Here is a 16899-nt window from a genome sequence, read left to right as displayed (position 1 = left end):
CCAGTTCTATTTGCTTTGTACTGTCTATAAAGTAAATGCACATTTTCTAAACTGGTCATATTGTATGTTGGTTAAAATATATATCTACAATGTAACTACAGCTATAAAACAAAATGTGGTTTAGAAAATGACGCAATGCATAGTTCAGACCTTTTCCATGTGGTAGATACTTTAGCAGACACAAAACATCAGCATGTCCTGAACTATAAAGGAATCAGAGAGCAAGATTAGCTTGGACAAAATGTTGGATATTTAAACCGTTTGATTAGTTCAGCTGTCCTGTGGAAAAAGTAAACATCAAGTGAGTCCGTTTCTCACTGAGCAAACACCTGAATCGTGTGTGCCTGCATAAGAAGTGAGACCAAGACAAAAAGGTAATTTCTTCAGCAGCCTCCCGTGGGATGGCATGTTTTATTACATTTTTGCAGTGTCCAGACACATTGCAGTGGGGAGAGAAACAATCCAATCAGTTAAAAACACATGATATACAGTTTATGTTGGGACTCTAAGGCATTTAAGAGTCACGAGTTCCAGTTAAGAAATGTCTAAGACATAAAATATAATTCTAATAAGTGAAAAATTAAAAAGGAGCATTTTTCTTTTTACCATAGACGAGGAGGATTAAAGTGGATCATTTCTGCCCACATTGAATCTGGAGCTCAGAACAGAACAAAATCATGATTTTTTTAATTCTTAATTTAGATCATAAACAAAATATTAGGAGTAAAAAAATGCGCAACATGAACCAAAAGCTGTACATAATTTTTGTTTTTGACAAACTGTCCGAACATTTAAACATAGTATGTCTACTAGGCATCTAATTTGCTGCAGGATAGGTACTTACCCAATTTTGTGTTGGAATAAAAACAAAAGGAAATAAAAAAAGTTTTTGTTAAAACCACAGGGAGTTGAACTCGAGACTCCAAGTAATAAATTCAAACCACACACATTTCACGCTTAAAAAAAAAAAAAAAAAAAAAAGGAGACAGAAAATCATTTAAAAAGTAAAATCAAAAGTTTTTTTTTTGTTTGTTTTTTTACAAATAAACTATGTTTTGTGGCAAAGGATGCAATAGATGGATTTAACAACATTTGGTTAGTCAATTTAGGCGGTGTCTGTGTGATCAACATCTCAACCTGTCATAATCAAAACTCAAATCCATTCCAAACTCTGAACTACCATCAGGAGGATGAGACCTCCAATGTAAAAAAATAATAATAAGACAACCCCCGACTAAAAACCATACACTTTCTGCAAGTTCCCCATGGCTCAATTATCTCTTTGCACTTGGGTTTTCAGGATCTTCCTCCGGGTGGGTTTTCTGGTGAGCTTGCAAGGTGCGCTCACGGCCAAAGCTCTTCCCACAGACCGGACAGGCGAGGCGGCCCACGGCATGAGCCCGTGACATGTGGGCGTCCAGCTGCTCGGGACGGGCAAAGCTCTCTTCACATTCTTCGCAAGGATTGGCTTTCCGCGGGGCGTGTTTCTCCTTCTTGTGAGCACGGAGCTGAATCAGGGTGGTGAATGTGAGGTCACATTCAGGACAGGGGTGCTGACGGGCCGGTGGAGCAGCATCTGCTTTAGGTTTCTTCTCCTTTGCTGGAGCTTGATCCTCATCCTCGGGACTCTTCATATCTTCTGCTTCTGATTTTGCTGCGGCTGCTGCAGCTGCTGCTGCTGCTTTAGATGGACGTCCCCGCTTTGCCCCAGTTGCTTTTCCTTTTTCCTCTGCAGGAGGCGCTGCTGATTCTGCTGTGCTGCTGGCCTTCGCTGCCTCCTCAGGCGCTTCCGCCTCATCTTTCTTTTTCCGCTTTCCCTTTTTCTCAGCAGCTGCCGGGTCTTCAGCTTTGGAAGGCCGTCCACGTTTCTTGACGGATGAAGCACTGCCATTGCATTGCTGACCTTCGGGGTACTTCTCCTGGTGTTCTATCAGCTCTGGTTCCGTTTCAAAGCCCTGACCACACTTCTTACAGCGGTGGGTTTTCGTAGAGTCCTCCGGCTGTTCGGCTGTCTCTACCTCTGGGCGGAGATGCTGGGTCAGGCGATGATTACGCAACAGTCCCGCGCTCCGGAAGGTTTCGTTGCAATCTTTGCATACCAACTGTTTCTCTGGACACACCTGTCTTCTGTGGGCTGTTAGCTATGAAGGTGAGAGGTAACAAAAATAAAAACACTGGGTAAATATGAGCTTCACATTGGTTTGGCATTCATGGTGGTATTTAGTTTTAATACTGCCGAGGATATTCATTTTCAAGCACAATCATCATACTCACTTCAGAGAATGTTTTAAAGCTCTCCTTGCAGTGCACACATTTGAAAGGCTTGTCGTCCTTGCTGTGTGTTGGCTGGTGCTGTGTCAGTTCCTCAGAAGACAGAAATGATCGGTCACACACATAGCACGTGAACAATGTGTTTCCCTGTGGTGAAGAAATTTTTTTTTAAAAAGCACAAGAAAATTAGAGAAGGAACAGGCAAAAATAAGATCATACAACTCCGTGTCCACATGAAGGGCTGCCGTGGCATACATTTACGTCTATGCATCTGACTTGTAGCCATGCTATTATTTTATATACAGAATGCACATTCTTTTTTTAATCTTAAATTTAAATAAAAAGGCACCAGATTAACTGTTGGAACGCTATAAACTGTGGTCTCGCTACGTTCTTCAGTTGTCCGTTGACTGAAGACCAGCTGATTGTTTCTTTTATTTGAATGTTATTCTTGCACGTGAGTAAATGTCACCAAATCACATTAATGTCACCTAATATATGCCAACAGAAGCTATCACTTGTTATAACAACCGTAAACTTTCACGTACGGCTTCATGAATGTGTACGGTTGTTATAACAAGTGAACAGAGAATTAGGATATGTTGTAAATACAATTACAATATGTTATTTAGCACAGAATGTATGATTTTAGTACCAAGTGGCTCTAAAGAAAACAATTAGTTTAATTTGTTATTTATGCCACTGCATCTATTTGTATTCCTTGGGTTTATGTATGGTCTGTAAAATATAGTAATCGCAAGAATTGTAGATCGTAGAATTAATTAAATACCTTTTAATATATTAGAATGAAATAATTACTTTGCCGAATACTTCATTATTCATCTTTATTGGAACACTAAGTTTATTGATGTTAAATACAGTAGTTTAAAGAACATATTCTGGTATACTGTGATTTTCATCTTCATAAAAGTATATTCACGTGTAGGACAACTGGTCAAACTGTTACTCTAGTCGTCAGTCACTGAACTGATATGGTGAAGCCTACCTGCTGAAGCTGTTGCTTATACTCTTCCCGGTGGCTCTTCTTCATATGCCTTTCCTTGGCTTTGGCACTGCAGAAGGTGATGAAGCACTGGAAACACTGCAGGTTTTCATGCTGGTCTGGAAAGATAAATCGTGATTAGAGAACATGCAAAGACAGTGAATTTGTCAGTGGCTTTCAGCAAAGTCGTGACCATAACACACTTACAGGATTGAACGGAGCCTGCAGGTCCATTCAAAAGGATGGGTTTGGGTTTGTACGTTGCTGCTGCTGCTGCTGCTGCTGCTGGTGGTGGTGGTGGTTTTTGTGGAGGAACTTCAGGAGGTGCATTTGGCAATCCCCCCATCACTATTTCTTCTATGTTCAAAATATCCGAGTCCATCCTGGTATACTGTCTGGTCTCCACAGGCCCACACTAAAAAAAAAGTCGTGAAATAAATTAAATAACATTAAAGTCAGGTTACTTATCACAAACAGCGGTTTGGTTGACAGCGGGAAAATAACGCTGCGGTAACCAACTAACGCGAATCCCACAGTCTGCTCATGTTCAACAGATGACAACGAACACATCATCCACCAACTAAGTGAGGGCGATGTTACTGTAAAACACCGGCTAATAGACACCACAACGTAGTCGGTGAATATTAGTCCCGCATCCCACAACACACATGCAAGTTTCAGCTCATCTCGGCTCACGTTGACGCTCCGTTACTGCCCTTAAGGCCGCTAGCTAGTTATGCTATGCTAGCTAAGCTAACTAGCACTACGAGAGACTACGAGCACCCCAGTAAACGCATTAAAACACCAAAACGGGTTTATCTGGCGAACGTTAACCGTTCACGGGAAATGCACATGCTTTAGTTTCATGTAGGTGTCCCGTAGCTGACCCTTATCGCGAAGTACCAGCCCATCGAGCGGACTAACGCTAGCTAGCCGCTGGTTCGCGCTAACAACACTGGCTGCCATTCAAAGAGGATCGAAGACTTTTCACTTCCCGAGTTTAAACTTCGTTTGGCGCGTGCGTGTGTCTTACATGAGCTTTCATGACGCACGTTAATTAACACACCTACATATTTAAAAACAGTAAATTATAAATGGAGTAGCCGTTTACCTCTAGCCGCTCTTTGCCGATAGTTTGACTGAAAGAGTTGACCCCAGAGAAGTACAACGGATAGATCGGACACTTCCTGGTGTGTGCGTGCGTGTGTGCGTGTGACAGACAGCCGCTGGTACAACTAAGATGGCTGCCGCGCAGTCTTTAGGACTGTATTTTTATTGTCGTTGGTGATGCTTTGACAAAAAAAAATCAAATATAAAAAGAAAATGTACCAGCCAGGTTCTTCTGTCGCTGATACAGAGCTGCACTTTGGGTTGTAGTGATTATTGCTTGAAACAACCCTTTCTAGGAAAGGACGCACAGTGCTATAGTATAATAATACAATATTTGCATTCAAAAATACTGCCATGTCGGCTAATATACTGTATTTATCTTAAAACAATCATTTAGAAACACACAATAAGACAGCTACCGTTATTTCTTCATGAACATGGACGAATTTGAACGCGTCTCCTTTTCTATTCAGTCTGATTCTATGGTTGATCTCCGTCACGTGACCAAAAACAACTTCGTAAAAAGTACTCGTCGTTTTCATTCACTGTCATAGTTTATAATACTAGCAATACAAACAAGCTTACACGAGGTGTACCTCGTCAACTTCCATTTCTAACTAACTCTGCACACCATTTGTTTATACTACAATGTTCTCTAAAAGTACATCTGTAGTATTTGTCAACTCATGTCCCTGTAGTATAGCCTATCTCTGTATAGGAGTATGTGTTTATTTTTATATATATATATATATATATATATATATATATATATATATATATATATATATATATATATATATTCAATTTACAGTTACTTCTATTCTAAAACTATCTTTGTGACTTTCACCACTAATGCGTATCAATACATATTGTCTTTTAAATGCATTACATCTATGTGTTCTGCCTGATGTCAGTTTCAGGGTCACATATACATACTTCAAGTTATGAGAAACAATTAAAAATGTCTCGTGAAAAAGGTGTATTCTGCAAACATTTCTGGACAGACTTTCAAAAATAAAAAAGCAACAATGCATGTATTTTGTCCATCTCTCTTTTATTATTTTCGGAAATTCAAATAAATTAAATTCATAGATCTAAAAGCAAGCTCATCATGGTATGTAAAATCAGTCAGGTTAAAAATAAATAGTACAAAAAAAATCATGGTGATTGAGATGTCAAAATCATATTGTGTGCTTCTTCTGCAGCACAACATTTGTATGGCTATGCATATTTGTTTTACATTTTCTTCTGAAGGCAAGATCATGTTACACTTGCTCAATGACATAATACACCACATCACAAAGCATTTGCTTTTCAAACTGCAGTACAAATAATCCTTCACAAGTATGCCACTGCCAGTGAAAGGCTTCATGGAAAAAGACAGAGGTGATAATACTGTATTTTTTGATAAGCTGGGTTTTCATACACCAAAAGCACAGTTACATTCTAAATAAAAGAGCAAAATGTTGAAAAACTAAAAAGGGTAAATTCTGTACTGGACACTACACCTTTTCCAGACTCCCTTGATTATGGAAATTCAAAAAGCAGTTGTGGTTGCGTGAGATGCAAAGAAAGACACAGCACTTAAGGCATAGCACGCGAGATGTTCTTTGACAGTCCCCAAAGCGACACCTGCCCCCTTCTCCCTCTCCAAGCTGCTCTGGCCAGTGGCCTGAACCATCGTACCGTGTGGCTGCATCTGGTAAAGGACTCTCCTCCACCAGGCTGGGATTGGGTGTTTCCTTTGTTGCATTCGCCCTCTCTTTGGGGGGTTGAGGGAGAACTGAGTCCTGGGTATCAGAGCCGCTACAGAGGATCAAAGCCTTAGACACATCCAATCTGAAGGACATGAAAGTCAAGGGTGCAGACACTGCCCTGTGATTCTGTCTGTATAGGAGCCAGGAGTTGACCAAAGCTAGATCCGTGAGGTACCAGAGCACCGCTTGAGGCCAGCAAGTCGGGGCTGAGGCAGTGAGAGGGATGGAGTAAAGATTCTGCAAATCTCGGTTGAGATGAGCTGACATCTGGGCCTTCTCAAAGTTGTCAATGAGGGAAGCCATGTTCCTCTCGCCATTTCCTGCCGTAGAAAGTATGAAGCCACAGTGCGATCTGCGCAACATCAGCTTCCCGTCTGAGCTTACAAACTCATCTCCAATCTGTCCTCTGGCTCCTCCAACCCTTCCTGCCCCATGAACCCCTGAAACTAACAGACGCTCTAGCATAGCAGGGGTGGAGAGTTCCTGTTTGCAAAGAAACACCATACTACCTTTGGGGACCATTTTTTCGACGGCATCTTCTTTGCCGGAATGACCCAACTTTAGATCCACATGTAAGAGCAAACCGCCAAATCCAATTAATGTTGTACAGGAAAGAGACAGTTTTTTATTGTGCATCTTCCCAGGCAAAGGAAGTGGATATTGGTCAACTGCATAATCACCCTCTCTTCTCAGCGACTGGCATCCTGCTTTGAAACGGCACAATAATGGTAGAGCCTTCCACAGTGGATCAGTCTGTGTTTTCGAACTGTTCGGGTCATTTGGCGCGTCCCTTTGTCTCTGCCCATCACTATGCTGACAACTTTTACTTTGCCTGCTCGAGAGAGCTTTACCTTGCAGTGCATTTTGAAAGCCGCCATCATGTCTTCCTTCCTGAACATTACTGTTGACTGGATCTTTTGCAGGAGAGGCGAGTTTCAACATGCGAGACAGCTCGAGGAAGCGGGAAAGTGGCACGGCCTCAGCGATCAAGGGCACCTTAGTCAAGTCCTCCCAATAGAGTCTTGGACTAGGAAACTGAAAAAAAGCAAGAGACCAAATGCATCTTTAGTGGTCTTACGTCTAATTAACAGAGCCAAGTAAAGATTTATTTTAAAAACAGAGCACAAACCTTTAAAGTTCCCATTGCTATGTGGATCCCAACAAACTGTGCAACCTCTCTGGCTGTGATAAGTTTGGTCATGTTGGACGGTATATTTGTGCAATTGGCAATTTCTACCCAGGTATCCCAACCAAAATAACTGGAGAAGTAGTCGATGGGCTCTCTGGTCCTGTTTTCCTCTCTAGGTGCTTGCAACTGGCTCGTTGAAGGTGGCAAACTAAGGAAGAAAAAGTGAGAAAAAACACGGTCATACACAAGATCAAAATTAAAGATCAAATTAAAGATTTTTTTCTCTACAGTATGAAAAAAAACTATTGAATCTTAATAAAATAGTAGAAGGTTGTATACTGTACTGTACTTTTGTGACAGGTTCTCTGGCTGTTGAGCACATTTTGTTTGGTTCTTGTAGAAATAGGCCATTACTTCTGCTTCCGAGTCAAGCTGAGAATCTGAGAGTTCAAAACCACCCACGTCCTCTTCATCAGAACTTTGGAGAAGAAAGTCCCGGAGGTCTGGCGGATCCTGCAACTCAGTGTCTGCCACAGCTGAAAGATCAGATTGTAAATGGACGAGTTATGTAAATTATGACTGACATCAAGTATTTGAAATACGTTGAACAGGTACCTACAAGTGGACGTAACGTCGAACAGAAAACCAACCTTGTCCATCTGCAAAGTCACAGACCCCTGGTTCTGACAATAGTCCTCTCCCTCTCATTTCCTGGTAGTCTGGTACAGAATGGCTCCCTGTATCTGTTGTTAACAGATTCAACATAAACATCTTCCTTCAATCTTGAGTAAAAGAAGAATATCACTGGAAAGGGCAATAACTCACTTGAAGTGTCTGTTTCTTGATGTTCTGTCTGCTGGGCATCACTGGATGCTCCTGTTGTTGAATTCCCACTGCTGGTCTGAACAGCTCCCAGTAGAACCTCCCTCTCCTCCTCCTTCACTGGGTAGAAGATACACTGGTTGGGGTTGAACTCTGGGGTGATGCAGTCAGCGTCCCTTGTTGTCTCTCCACTCTCCATTACTGAAAGCAAAAAAAAGAAAACATCCAAAAGCAAAAAAAAAAAAATCAAAAGCTTACAAAACCGTACATCTTTTTAAAGCTAGGAGATTATTGAATAAACTGAAAAATAGCTAATGGCTACATCTGGTTCAGTGCATGTCTTCTCTTTGTATTAAATTCATGTTTTTTGTAAATATTCCCTGACAAATGTAATCAACTTTACTAATCTTCCAGTCTTAATGCTAAACTAAGCTAAGCTAATTGCCTCCTGGCTGTAGATCCACCGACTTGTGAGAGGTATCACTCTTCTTATCTGTACGTGTATATTCTAATGTGGAAGTTTTACCTGAACATGCACCAACAGTATGGCCTAATACTTACATGGGCTGGAGGCGTTTTCAATGTTGACTGACTCCACATTCCATCGGATGTGTCTGCTGCCTTGCGTGGCCTGGGCCTCATGCAGCACGAGGCGGCTCTCCTCCTTCACCAAAACAGTCCTTATATCACGGTGGTGCTGTGGCTGCACACTCTGTCTGTTTTGAGAGGTGGGTGCAACCAGTGGTGGCTCTGAGACGCTCTCTTCAACTTTGATCACCTGGCTCCCATGGGCTTCATTCTCAGCAATGCTGTCCAAACCCTGGAACCACAACATATATATATACACGTTAGCAATGTTTCATTAATTAATCATTGAGGATGAATGGTAGTTTTTGATACAACTGGCATCTCACCTGTCTGTGATTGTTCCTCTCCGTCATCAGGCACGGCTCCTTGTCAGCAGTGGCCGTCTGTCTAGGGGGAAGGAACTTCTCAAGTATGATGCCTGGAGACTGGCCAGAGTCGGTATGTTCCTCTCCTCCCTGCAGTCCTCCGAGATGCATTACCTCCTCAACGCGAGTGGTAACGGACTCCTGAACAACTTTCTCTACAGGAGCAGTCGGAGTGGTAGCTTGCTTGGCCTCAGCACTGGTCTCTGGCTGTGAAATCTTTGTGCTACCCTCACCTTTGTCATGCATTTCTGAATCAGAGCTGATGGGACATTCTTCGTAAACTACCCGACATTCATCCTGTTCTGTCACTGATTGCGTTTCTCTGATGGCATCTCCAACCGAAACGCTCTTAGATATCACATCTCGTTTTAGACGCCCTGTTCCTCTTCTCCTACCACTTGGAGCATTCATTGAAACAGCTCCTTTCCCTCCTTTTTTCTTCTGGACCAACAGTTCCTCCTCCTCTTCTTTAATCTCCACATGATGAGTGGAGCATGACACAGTCTGCGAAGTTAACATTTTTCCAGTAGTTTCATTACCAACTTGCCCAGGAAGTTTGTCAGCGCTTTCTTCCTGAGAAGTGCAAGTTCCACTTGATTTACTTTGGGGAACAATGTCTTCATAAGAGGTTGGTTCATCGCTCTCATTCTGCTCCCCAACAGTGACTAAATCTACCTCGAGAAGTAAATCCTCCTTAATGTCTTCATCCGTGGGAAACTGAACCGGAGATTGTGAGCTGGGACTCCTTGGAGTAACTTCTTCTTGCTTGTCCGCATCTGACGCCAAAGGCTCTCCTGTTTCCGAACTCTTTGTCTGAGTAGAGATACTTAAAGGGGGTTCAGATGTGAAATTCAGAGGAGTCTCACTGGTTTTCCTTTGATCAGATGGTGAGTGAACTTCAGCGGAGGTATGGGATTGACAATCTGCTTCTTTTTTACCTTCTGCCTTATTTTCATATGCACCCACGTCGACATCTGAAGAAGGAACAGGTAAAGACGGGGATGGAATCAAAGCCGGAAAGGAGACAATTTGCTCTCTCCCCTCTAATGCCATCTCTGCAAGCTCAGGCTCCGTGTCCCAGTCTGAAGCAGCATTCATCCCTCCAACAACCTTATCGTGCGGTTTTGGATGCTGGTAAAGATCCAAGCCGGAGACGCCTTCAAAGACGTTGCCATTGGTGTAAGTGAGACCGGGACTCTCCACGATATGAACCGCCTTGTGCTTCTGAAGGGACGAGACGTCGCTAAATCTTTGCCCGCACTCCTTACATTCTAAGGCACGCTTGGAATTTTTCTTGGAAGTTATTACTCCCTCAGTCTCCACTTTCGAGGAGGCTTTACGTTTCCTGGCAATCTTTGGTTTGGTGGGCAGCGTCTCAGGTGTTTGACGGGAAACCTTCAATGAGGACAACAACGAAAGAGCTTTCTGGTTCTTTTTGGGTCTTCCTCCTTTTTTCTTACCTTCCGCTGTAAGATTATTTGGAGACTCACTTGGTGATTGTTTGCCTTTACTCTCTGGGGACACAGTTTGGGCATCATGAGGTGAAACCTCCGGTGTCTGGCCTGATGCTTTTGAAGGGTCTAACTTATAAACTTTTAGTTGAGGCTGTTTATGACCTTTAAGTAGAAGTAGAACGTCTTCAGCTATCTGTGGTGCAGGGATGTCTGCTGGAGCTGTGCTTGTTTTTGTATTGACTTTTTCCTGTTTTGACAGGTTTTTCTTTTGTTTCCCATCCTTTGCTTTCTTGGGCTGCTCTTTTTGCATTATTTTGGTTTGTTTTTCCTTTGTAGATACAGGCACGGCTCTAGTGTTGTGCTCACTGATGAGCGTAACCCCCTCCCTGGCCACTTCTTTTTGCTTTTTCATTTGCTTTTTCATTTTATCCCCTTTGATTTGTTGCACTTGTGTGTCCTGGGTTGATGGGGATTTTATTTCAGAAGTAGATAGCAAATGTTCCACTTTCTTGTCCCTTTTCCCCTTTTTTCCCTTCTTCTGTGACGTTACTTTTTTCGCTGAGAGATTTGTTGTTGATGTCTTACCCCTTACTCCTTCCTGCGCTGGCTGATGCTGCTGTGATGGCTTCTTCTGTTTCTTGTTTTTCTTATCTTTGCTTTGTGGACCAAATTTAACAACAAGGCGAGACTTCTTTGTTCTTTGTCGTTTGGCAGGTGTGGCATCAATTTGGAAATCCTCCTTGCATATGGATCCGACCAGTTCTTGCATATGTCCTTGAAAGATAAACGCCCTGGTTGTCTTTCTTTTCCGCACTTTTACGAGTTCTTGAGCTGACATTACATTTACTGGTAACTCTGACATCTGTGGCACCTGCTTGGTATCCAAATGTGATGGAACATCTTCTTTAGCAGGTGGATCCTCTACTTCAGACTTGTTCTCCACCTGCTCCTGACTTTTCTCAGATGGTTCTTGTTCAGATGGTCCTTGTTCAGCTTTTTCTTCTCGCTCTTGTGGTGCATCTCCATCCATCACAGGGTGGCCCTGATCTAGACTTACCGTTTTCATCTGAGAATCAACCTCTTCTTTGAGATTAGTTTCGGATTCACTTGTAGTTTGTGTGAGCGTGTCTGTTGGAACAAAAGGGCAAAAAGGAAGGCCCTGTTGCTCCGTTTGTAAAGGTGTCAGCTCCAGCTCAACTGTAGTCATAAGCAGTGGAGCTGACAGGCTGGTCTCCTGCTCAGCTAATGCAGTCTGATCCGCAGTGGTCTCCAGGTCAGTGGTTGGTACCAGACAGGAGGACGAGATTTCATTATATGGCACGGTTTGCGATTGTTCCAGCTCCACAGTTGGTATAAGTTCTAATATGACTGTTTGCTCAAGGTTTTGCTCTTCCTCAGTCTGATAAATAATGTGATCCACAGGATCAGACTGAATTGCACCAATATCAGGCTGTGGAAGCATCTGATGAATCATCTCTCCCTCGGGTCTCTCTGTATCTTCAGTCTGAACGAGTGTTAGCTCTATATTTTCACCGACTGCTATGTTGGAACCTAGTTCTGAGAAAGATGGGTTTTCCAATTGCCCATCTGGCGTAATAGGTTCCAGTATAATTGTTTGCTCCATTGAATCAATTGGGTTGTTTGAAGGGTCCAATTCAACCATCTTAGATTCTGTTTGTTTCAGTCCTAACAAATCAACCTGGTGTGGGTAGAGATTCAAATTCATTGTTTCTGCCAGTTGGGAAAACTGGTGCACTTCCAGTGGTGGGGCATTAGGTGGCACCTGCCCCAATATGACCACTTGGTTTACTTTCTGCACATTTCCCAAAGACTCAATAAGTCTGCGAATCTGCTCTGTGTCAATATTGGCATCAACTTTTTGCAGAGGTCCATTGGGCCCCACTTGTAGTAGTGCTGGTTGGTAAATAGATATTGGAGATATGATGGGTATATTTTGGTTCATTTGCTGCCCAGCGTAGAGGACCTTACTTGCAGCAGCAGGCAACACAGTGTGCTTCGTTTTCATGTGATGTAGCCGTGTCTTGGTACTCTTGAAAGTGGCCTTGCATAAAGAACAAGGATACTTTATTGAAGAAGCACCTAAGGATAATAAAAGAAGACAGCTGTGATGCATTGGGGTATACCATGAAAAGCACAACACATGTCTGGCTACCTGACAGTTTGTTTTCTAGAATTTTATCATTTTAAAAGATGCATTTAGAGCGCTTTCACCATCCCGAAAATATAGAAAACATTAACTTAATAATAACCATAGTTTACTTCTCTGTGTATATGTAGATTAATACCAGACCGTATCTCTTTTTTGATATATTGCCTCCAAAAACATTAATATACATGTGGATTCATATACTACACATTGTACTAATCAAGCAAGGGCCTCTAATATATTGTGCATCCCTAATCATTATATTACTTTGTATTAGAAAAGTGGACTAATTTGTTGGGTAAATTTCAATTTTGACCTGAGTTTAGTGAATTATTACAATTCATCCTAGGGAATACATAAATGTTCGTATGAAATTTTGTAGCAATCCAATTCATAATTGTCCCTCAAAACCACCAATGTCAACCTCATGGTGGTGCTTGAGGATAAGTCAGGGGATCAACACCGTCATTGGAAATCCATAGTTGTCTTGATCAACAATGTCATCCCTCCAGCCATGTCGCTAGCATAGCTACAAATAATTTTCACATCTTAATGTATAAACTGATAGGCAATCTATGACATGGACATTTTTCTTACCATCATCTTTCTTCCGTTGTGCCTTAGCTTTAGTGTCGACCCCATCTCCTTCAGCTCCCTCTGGCAAGTGTGAGACCATATGTTTCTGCAGAGCTTTGGACATGGGGAACCTCTTTCCACACTCCTTGCAAACATACGGCCTTTCTCCAGTGTGCGTGCGCCGGTGATACTTCAGCAAAGTCATCGTTTTGCAAGGTTTGCCACAGTCACTGCAGGCATAACCGTCCTGGCCAAAATGAATTTTTTTATGAAGGGTGAGCTCTGATGACTTGTTGAAGGCATGGCTACAGATTGGACACTTGAAGGGTTTCTTCTCCGTGTGGGCTTTCTGGTGGACCATGAGCTCCGTGGAGTTTGTGAACTGGCGGTCACAAACGTAGCAGGCGAAATGGGCGTTCCTCAGTACGCGCTGTTCATATTCTGCCGGGTGGCTCAACTTCAGGTGACGCACTTTGCTCTTGTGGTCACTGAAGATGATGTGGCACTCGAGGCACTGCAGGGAGAGCTGAGACGCTGGAGGGAATCAGAGCAGGAGCGGTGGAAAGTTTATATGCAACATACAGTTCATCCATATACAGTAGTAATTCCTGCAAAAGTGTTGCAAAAGAGTTTGTCTGTACATTGGAGCTAGCAGTATAATCTGACCAATACTGTCCTTTTTAGGCAGATTCCAATATATATTTATGAGTTCAATAAATATGATGATGATATATCAGCCAATTATTTTCATAAATGCCAAATGCAAACAAAAGTTGTGATGAGAATTCCTTTCAATTTGTTTACTTCCTACCAATATGTTTACAATAAGCTAATATGGGTTGAGACAGTTAATGTATTACTGAAAATATTCTTCTACAGTAGAGTGTATATGACTTCAAACAATAATAAACATGCCACCATAAAAAGCACTGTATTCATTAGACTACTGTAGAAAATAACAGTATCTATTAACTGCGTGGACCGCCATATCACAAAGTAAACTGAGATTTGCAAAAACAACAAAACCTCTCAACTACAAAACGTGACTTAAAGTGCCGTTGAATTTTCATTTTCATCGTGGGGAGTGTGTAGCACGAATTGAATTATCAAACAAAATACAAGTATTGCCTCGTTCAGAGAGGTCGAACAAAGTGAAATACTCACATGTGAGAGGCATAACCAGCGGTTTGGACATGTCCATCTTTAGAGGATCGATCATGGCCTTCTTGGATGGAACGTATTTCCTTCCGTCACGTGCACCTTTATTCGGTTTCTTTGCCTTTTGCCCATCGCACCCAGGATTCGCATTGGTGTCAGGCGTCTGTTCTGTGGGGACACTTATCTTTGAAGCGGAGTCCGTCTCCATCCCTGCAGTGTTCACCGAGGGCTCCGTCAGCGGCTCCTTCTCCACTACATGTGTGACTCCCATACTTGGTGCTTCTGCCGTTTGCACCCCAGTCCCATTTCCCTGTGGCTCGACTACTGTTTCAGTCCCAGCAGGAGCAGCCGATTTGATCTCCTCTTCCTTTGCATCTGGTTCACTCGGCGCTGGCTGAGCTTCGGTCTCGGTGTCCAGTGGTTGCACCGGGTCTGGTCCGCTGGTGGACTGGGTCGGACTCTGCATGGCTCCCTGCCTCTTTGGCTCCTCAAATGCACTTGTTCATGCGTTTCTATGAAATTAGGTCACACACACACACAGAAACACAGAATGGCTGTTGATTGATCAGGTAAAGCAACACATGCATGCACACAAGGTACCAAGCAAACTACTATCCACATATATTTTACTGCTTTCTTTTTAACGCAGTTACCAGTATCTTTGTTAACTACTTAAAGGCGACAGCTGCGGAATGAATGGGTTTAAAGCATTTGTATTACAAAAGACAGACGGACGTGGGGGGCAGCTGTGGGAGCCTGGGGCATCACCCAAACTCAACACTTTAATTGGCATAACCAGCGCATGCATTGAGTACTTTAACGTGAGGATAATGTGTTTGAACAAACCCTCCATAATAGCCACAGATACACATTATATAGTAGCCGAGTTAGCTTAAATTCACTGGTTTGCGGTCCAAACCGGGTCGTGCTTGTTAGCATGTCCGCCCAGTTACACACCAGAGACACTAAATACTAATTCCCTTCCCACGTCCCCGTGTTCACACCTTTGAAGCTGCGTGGATGCAGGTGGGAGTAGTTTTAAGGTCACCGAGGCTGTGTTGTCCGCCCAAACATCTCCGCGTCGTCCCTCACAAAGCCAGCAGCGACGAGCTGCAGACACACGCGTGACGTCACGGCTGACGAGGGCCCCAGGGGTCTGATGGGAATTGTGGTTTTCCCCACAGTCAGTCCGCCGCTCGTGTTGCGCTGTTCACTTCGCTAAAAGACTACAACGCTGCAGTTTGTTGATACCAATTAGCGCACTTAACCTATAGTTGGACTACATTTAAAGTTTAATACAGCAAGAGTTACTATGGCGTCTGTAGTGAAGCTAATTGTGTGTCATAGCCCAACTATTTCTATACTCAAACCCTGTAACATAGAATGCATTTAGCAGAGTACTTGTGATATACAATTAACAGTATACAGTTAAAGCAATATATATATATATATATATATATATATATATATATATATATATATATATATATATATATATATATATATATATGCTTTCAGCTCTATAGAAGTGTTGGGAAATACTTTTTCTATGCTCCACAAATTCTCCCTCACCACCAGTCTCATGTCTAATGAAATCTTCATGTAGAACTGAAAAAAAAGACACATACACAATCAATATATACACAATCAATATATATATATATATATATATATATATATATATATATATATATATATATATATATATATATGCAAACTATAATGAGATACTGTTCATCAATACCAGGATGTTTAGCCCCGTTCGGCAAGAGGAGATCCTGGCAGCATCAATATTACTACTACTTGTTGAGCAAATCAAATAACATCCTTAATGAACAATTCTGGGGAAATCTTCCTTCCGACAGTTGAATAAGGCAGAATAAAGTTCACAGTACTGCATCTCCTGGCAGCCAGTTGGTGATGGAGGGTCTTCTTCACCGTGAATGATTGCAGTCCCTGGAAACCTCCATGAACCAATAATACAAAAAAGTCCATTAGCACAGTATGCTGCACCATTAATGCTAACACTGTTCATATCCATTATTTTGTATCAGCATTTACATATTTATTGATATACTGTATTGCTTAAATATGATGTGTACCTTCCTCTGATGTCCTCTAGTTGTAATGCTTGCATTTGTTTTAACCTTCATAGATATGTGCTATGTTTCTTACACAGATATGCATAGTATTCATATCCCATACACTGCATTAGTATTTTTAGAAGCGACATTAGAATTTGCTCAGTATGGCAAGCTGATCAACCATGCATAAGATTATGATAGGATTTATAATTAATGAGATTGTGTGGAAGTCTCTTGAGCTCCATTAGAGCTCCCTGCATTAATAACTCAGCCATTACTTACAGTAAAAACTCCACTATAACTTCAAATGCTGAATGTGGCAGACTGATCAACCATAGCTTATCGTAATAGGAGATCTATAAATCTATATATTATTTTTGGCACTTTTGGAAAGGTTGATTTACAGACATTTCAG

General features: G+C 42.1%; 2 protein-coding genes across 2 annotated transcripts; both read right to left on the bottom strand.

The window, feature by feature from the left end:
• Positions 1 to 385: 385 nt before the first annotated feature.
• On the bottom strand, positions 386 to 3656 carry znf576.2 (zinc finger protein 576, tandem duplicate 2; the record flags this gene model as incomplete). The annotated part of the gene is made up of 4 exons (XM_079227352.1): positions 386 to 2141; positions 2275 to 2418; positions 3278 to 3393; positions 3482 to 3656. The coding sequence occupies 4 exons, from the start codon at positions 3654 to 3656 to the stop codon at positions 1275 to 1277; spliced, it is 1302 nt and encodes a 433-aa protein (XP_079083478.1). The 3' UTR covers positions 386 to 1274.
• Positions 3657 to 5431: 1775 nt separating this feature from the next.
• On the bottom strand, positions 5432 to 14866 carry znf576.1 (zinc finger protein 576, tandem duplicate 1; the record flags this gene model as incomplete). The annotated part of the gene is made up of 10 exons (XM_079227351.1): positions 5432 to 7176; positions 7271 to 7478; positions 7620 to 7806; positions 8096 to 8293; positions 8654 to 8912; positions 9007 to 9200; positions 9984 to 10440; positions 12283 to 12413; positions 13264 to 13776; positions 14407 to 14866. The coding sequence occupies 10 exons, from the start codon at positions 14864 to 14866 to the stop codon at positions 5887 to 5889; spliced, it is 3897 nt and encodes a 1298-aa protein (XP_079083477.1). The 3' UTR covers positions 5432 to 5886.
• Positions 14867 to 16899: the final 2033 nt, after the last annotated feature.

Source organism: Taurulus bubalis (genome assembly GCF_910589615.1).
Source record: "Taurulus bubalis genome assembly, chromosome: 12".
In the NCBI taxonomy this organism is placed as follows: domain Eukaryota; kingdom Metazoa; phylum Chordata; class Actinopteri; order Perciformes; family Cottidae; genus Taurulus; species Taurulus bubalis.
Note: the sequence above shows the minus strand (reverse complement) of the source record. Positions and strands in the feature narration are given on the sequence as shown.